The 4,917-nt window shown below is 44.8% G+C and overlaps 1 protein-coding gene across 1 annotated transcript in view; it reads left to right on the forward strand.

The window, feature by feature from the left end:
• The first annotated feature begins 334 nt into the window (after positions 1-334).
• Positions 335-4,917, forward strand: part of LOC123052381 (lysine-specific demethylase JMJ25) — a 6,114-nt gene continuing 1,531 nt past the window's right edge. The window contains exons 1-5 of the mRNA XM_044475529.1: positions 335-1,581; positions 1,684-1,820; positions 3,153-3,261; positions 3,360-3,486; positions 3,562-3,625. Of these exons, the coding sequence (XP_044331464.1) occupies positions 436-1,581; positions 1,684-1,820; positions 3,153-3,261; positions 3,360-3,486; positions 3,562-3,625 (1,583 nt within the window). The 5' untranslated portion in view covers positions 335-435. The remainder of the gene's footprint in view (positions 1,582-1,683; positions 1,821-3,152; positions 3,262-3,359; positions 3,487-3,561; positions 3,626-4,917) is intronic.

Here is a 4,917-nt window from a genome sequence, read left to right on the forward strand (position 1 = left end):
AGAGAGGTCTTTACTGCCGCCAACGTTCAATGGACCGCCAACGCGATCCAGACGAGATGCAGCTCGCCCCAAAAATACCCTACAATAAATGCACGCAACACGATCTCACCCGTGCAATTACCATCGAACGGCCCAGACGCCTTCCTCGTCTCCATTTTGACATTACTACTATCTTTATTTTATTTCTTTTTTGGACGGAGGAGTACTAATAACCTTCCGATTAAAGCTTTCGTATCCGACGCGGACGCTCCTGCACGCCTGGCGAGACGACCCTCTGTGACGCTCTCGGAGGGCGGGCCCCGCATTGACACCCCCTTAACCCCACCCCTCTATCTCGGAGCCCCCTCGCAGAACCAGTAACCCGCACTGCGCCCACTCCGATCTCCCCAGTCCCCTCCAAATCCCTCGCCGGAACCCTAGCCCCGCGCCGCCGCCATGCCTCCGCGCCGCTCTAAGGGAGGGGCCGGGGGCAAGCCCGACCCCGAAGCCACCGACGCCGAGCCCGTAGACGAGACCACGGTCGACGCCATGTCCGAAGACGAGGCCGACGACGACAACTCCAAGGAGGAGTCCGCTGAGAGCGGAGCTGAGGATACGGACGGCGAGGACTCCAAGGAGGAAGCCGCCGAGACCAAGGCCGAGCAGATGGATGCGGAGCATCAAGAGGAAGCCGCCGAGACCAAGGCCGAGGAGACGGTCGCCGAACCTGAAGCCAATGGTGCAGATGCGGAGACCAAAGTCGAGGCGGCGGATGCCAAAGTCGAAGAGGAAGCCGCCGAGAGCGACTCTGAGCGCGAGGCGGATGCCGGGGAAGCCGATCCAGAAGCGGAAGCAGAGGAAACCGACGGCGAGAATGACAAGCAAGCCGCTCGGGCCGACGGCGAGAGTGGAGAGGAAGCTGCTGGGTCTGGTGGCGAGGATGAAGAAGAAGCCGCCGGCACAGACGGCGACAACGCCGCTGATGTTGGTGGCGAGAAGGTAGATGCGGATTCTCAAGCCGAAGGTGAGGGTACTGATGCCGAGCCTGATGCTCTCGAGGAATCCCCTCCTCCCTCCCCTCCAGCCCGTAGCCGCCGCCGCAAGCGAGTGGTCAAACCTGACCCGCCCACTGAGGATGACGAGGAAGAGGAGACCCCTCTGCCCCCACGCCGGCGCCGACGTCGCAAAGCAGGGGAACGTGGCGACTCTCCACCGCCACTGCCGGACAACCTCCGGTGCCGCAGAAGTGATGGTAAGAAGTGGCGCTGCTCAGCTCGTGCACTCCCCACTGTCAGCTTTTGCGAGTATCACTATGCCAAGGCTAGCAAGGGCAAGAAACCGCCAGCCGATGGGGAGGTCCTTGCCGTGGCTCTCCAACGGCAAAAGAAGAACAAGAGAAAGGGAAGAAGGCGCTTAAATCTGGCGCCAGAATCACCAAAGGCCACAAGGGATCTCCCGAATGGATTGATGACAATCTCACCGGGGAGCAGTGGGGCGGTAGGCTCTCCTGTGACAACAAAGGTTGGAGTTGACATTCCCGCACCACTTCGGCGGTGCTACCGTTCCAAGAATGCTGAGCCAGTGCCTGTTGGCCCTGTGAAGGTGACCTAGCTAATCATTCAATATTCTTGACTGATAGTTTGATTTACATTGTGTTATTTTGTGCCGAACCTGTTCTTATTGCTGATTTTCGTGTGGATCTAGGTCGTTCCTCATGCAATGAGTAAAGCAAAGGCAGCACAGATGTCATGCCACCGTTGTGGGTTGAAGAAGGTTGCACGCGTTGTCAAGTGCAAGAACTGTGAAAACAAGTACTTCTGCAACAGCTGCATCAATAAATGGTTAGGTTTTCATCCTTTGTCAGTGTTTATATTTGCCTGCTTAGTTGCCTTGCTGAATTAATGACTTTATGCATGCTTTCAACTATGATACTTGGTTACCCTGATTTGTAACTACTCCATCTGTCCCATAATATAAGATGTTATTACTGCCAATATACTCACATATTGGTTGTAATAACATCTTATATTATGGGACGGAGGGAGTAGAAGAATGACTGGTCGAGGTTTAGGTTTGCATCATATGTGGTGATTTAGTGGATGCAGAAGAATTGGGATTGAGAGGGACATAAATTTGCTTGAGGTTATGAATTATTTTCTGCTGTAGGCTTTGCATGCTATGCCATTTGATAAATGATAACTGAGGAAAAGTAGTTGCAAACATTTGGTTGAGTAAGCTCCCATTTTTACTCAAATCCTGAATTGCAGTAATGCACTGTAGTCTATTGTGATATGATCTGCATGATAAAAAACGCTCATATTTGGTTTGTTTTATGAAATATCAGATATTGTTTGGGCTATAGCTGATTAATGTATCATTTGGATATTTGATTAGTAGTGTCAACAGCAATAAAATGAAATATGCTTTTATTTTCCCAAATCCAAGATATTGTTGATATAGCTTGGAGCTTTCGTTTCTTAGTTCTCACATTTGTGATAGTACTGTGAGGATTTAACTTGGAATTTCTCATTTGCTTTAAAAAAAATTCGGATAAATAGTTGTAGTTTTAGATACTCCGTTGTACTTTTAGAGGGCGAGTTTTGGTACACCCCTAAAGAGTTTTGCAGTTTGTTCCTACCATTTTGTATTTCCAGGAGTCAAGATGCATCATCATTATTATTACTAGTAGCTTATTTCTCTTATTTTATTTGCAAAGTTGGTTACCTGGGTAAAAAGCTATTTACTTTTTGTGGTCAACAAATCCAATGAGCCGAAATCACTGCTGAGTTTTATAGTGCTCCAGTAGGATGGCACACATGCTTATTTTCTTACCTTAGGAGTCAGGACTTCGACTTGGCCCTTACTCGATCTCAGTCTATGGATTGCATATATGCTCAGAACATCTTTTTATGTTTGATCAATTGCATCTCTAGATCAATGCAGCATTTATTTTATGTATCTGTGTAAGAATTGTCTACCATAATTTGTTTTAAGAATTAAGTGTTATTCTGTTTGATGAAGGAATGATAGAGAATTTCTCTTAATAAAGCTGCTTACTTGCTGAAAGTTCTAGAATGACTGAGAACCAGTATTGTGCTAGGCTGCGTTGAATCTGAATGCATGGTTTGAACTAATTTGATTCTGTTGCTCATGTGCTCATGTGTACACTGTAGGTATTCTGGGATGTCCAGGAATGATATAAAGATCAAATGCCCGGTTTGCCGTGGCTGCTGTGATTGCAAAAAGTGCACCCTTGGTCAGACCAAGGGAGGCATGCAGAAGGTTGGTTTTTTACTATATAACTGCATGGTGGCTAATTTAGTGATATACACTTGTTATTTGTTTAATTAAGTAGTCATGTTTATGTTTTGAATCTTCAGGAATCACCAGCTGGTCAAGGGAAACTAATCAGGATCAAAATCTGCAATCACCAATTTTACAAGCTTTTACCATTGAAACTTGACCAGGAACAGCTTGATGAATTGGAAATAGAAGCTAAAATACAAGGTTTGTTTGTAGTGCAATTCTTTCTTAGCAAGTATTGCACGTTCATTACTAATGAATTGTCCTACTTTTAATTAGGAACAAAGTTATCCAATATCCGCGTCCAGGTAGCTGAAGACGACCAGAGCGGGTCACTTTACTGGTAAGCTCTTACACATGAGCTAGTAGTTTGAATGCCACTCTGAACAAATTCTGTCCTCAGCTTACAATTATCATTTATATATATTTAATACTTTGCTCTTGAAATATATGAACGGTTACATGTTTCTTTGGTCATCTGTATGTTCTATAGCCTTAAGCCTCCTTTGGTTCATAGGATAGTAGGAATATCATGGGAATAGGAAAATCATAGTAAGTGAGATGACATGTATCTCAATTCCTATAGGGAAAGAGATGACATTTGATTCATAGGATAGGAACTTTTCCATTAGGTCTAGGCTAAGGCCTCCTTCAATTTGTAGGAATTTATAGGATAGGATTTTTATAGAAAAAATTCCTTTAGAGCCATTTGGTTTGTAGGAATAGAATCCTATTCCTATAAAGGAATTATTCCTGTCCTCCATGTTTCAAAGGAAAATAAACATTAGCCTAGACTCAATGGAAAAAATTCCTATGATGTGAACCAAAGGACATCTCTTTTCCTATAGCTATTCATAGGATTTGAGATGCATGGCATCTCATTTCCTACAAGTTTCCTATTCCTGTGATATTTCTATCCTATGAACCAAAAGAGGCCTAATGTTTTCTTCCTTTGAAATGTGAAGGATTGGTTCCTATCCTACATAGGAATAGTAATCCATTCCTACAAACCAAAGGGCCCCAAAGGATTTTTTCCTAGAAAAATCCTATCCTTTAAAATTCATACAAAATTCCTGTAAACCAAAGGAGACGGTACTAACTTGTGTTTTTGTTGTAATTTTTTACCTATTCATGTAAGTTGGTGATGAATGTCAGTTTGCGGCACACCTCTCCCTTCCTGGCCTCTCTCTACCCAAGTGCAGTGTTTCTTCTCTAAAAAGCTTATGCCTGGCAGGCATTGTTTATAAGGCGTCCCTCCTTGGATGCTTAGGCGCAAGGCTCCCACTTTAGGCGCTTAGGTGTCCGCCATAGGCGTCGCTTAGGCGTCAGGGTGGTTGGTGCTAGCCTTAGGCCGCCTTACTGTCTTGTAAACAATGACGGTAGGTGGACCAAATAATGTCGTAAGCATGAAAAAAATCTTGTAGTGTATGCAATGATAATATCTAATACTCGCTCTGATCCATATTACTTGTCGCTCAAACGTATGTATCTAGCACTGAAATACGGCTAGATACATCTGTTTGAGCGACAAGTAATATGGATCGGAGGGAGTAAAATGTAAGGGCTGATATGAATAATAATTGGCCTAAAGGACAATATCTGCTGTCTTAAGCATGAATATTATTGGAAAAAGTA

The sequence above is a fragment of the Triticum aestivum genome, chromosome 2D, assembly GCF_018294505.1.
Source record: "Triticum aestivum cultivar Chinese Spring chromosome 2D, IWGSC CS RefSeq v2.1, whole genome shotgun sequence".
Taxonomy (NCBI): Eukaryota; Viridiplantae; Streptophyta; class Magnoliopsida; order Poales; family Poaceae; genus Triticum; species Triticum aestivum.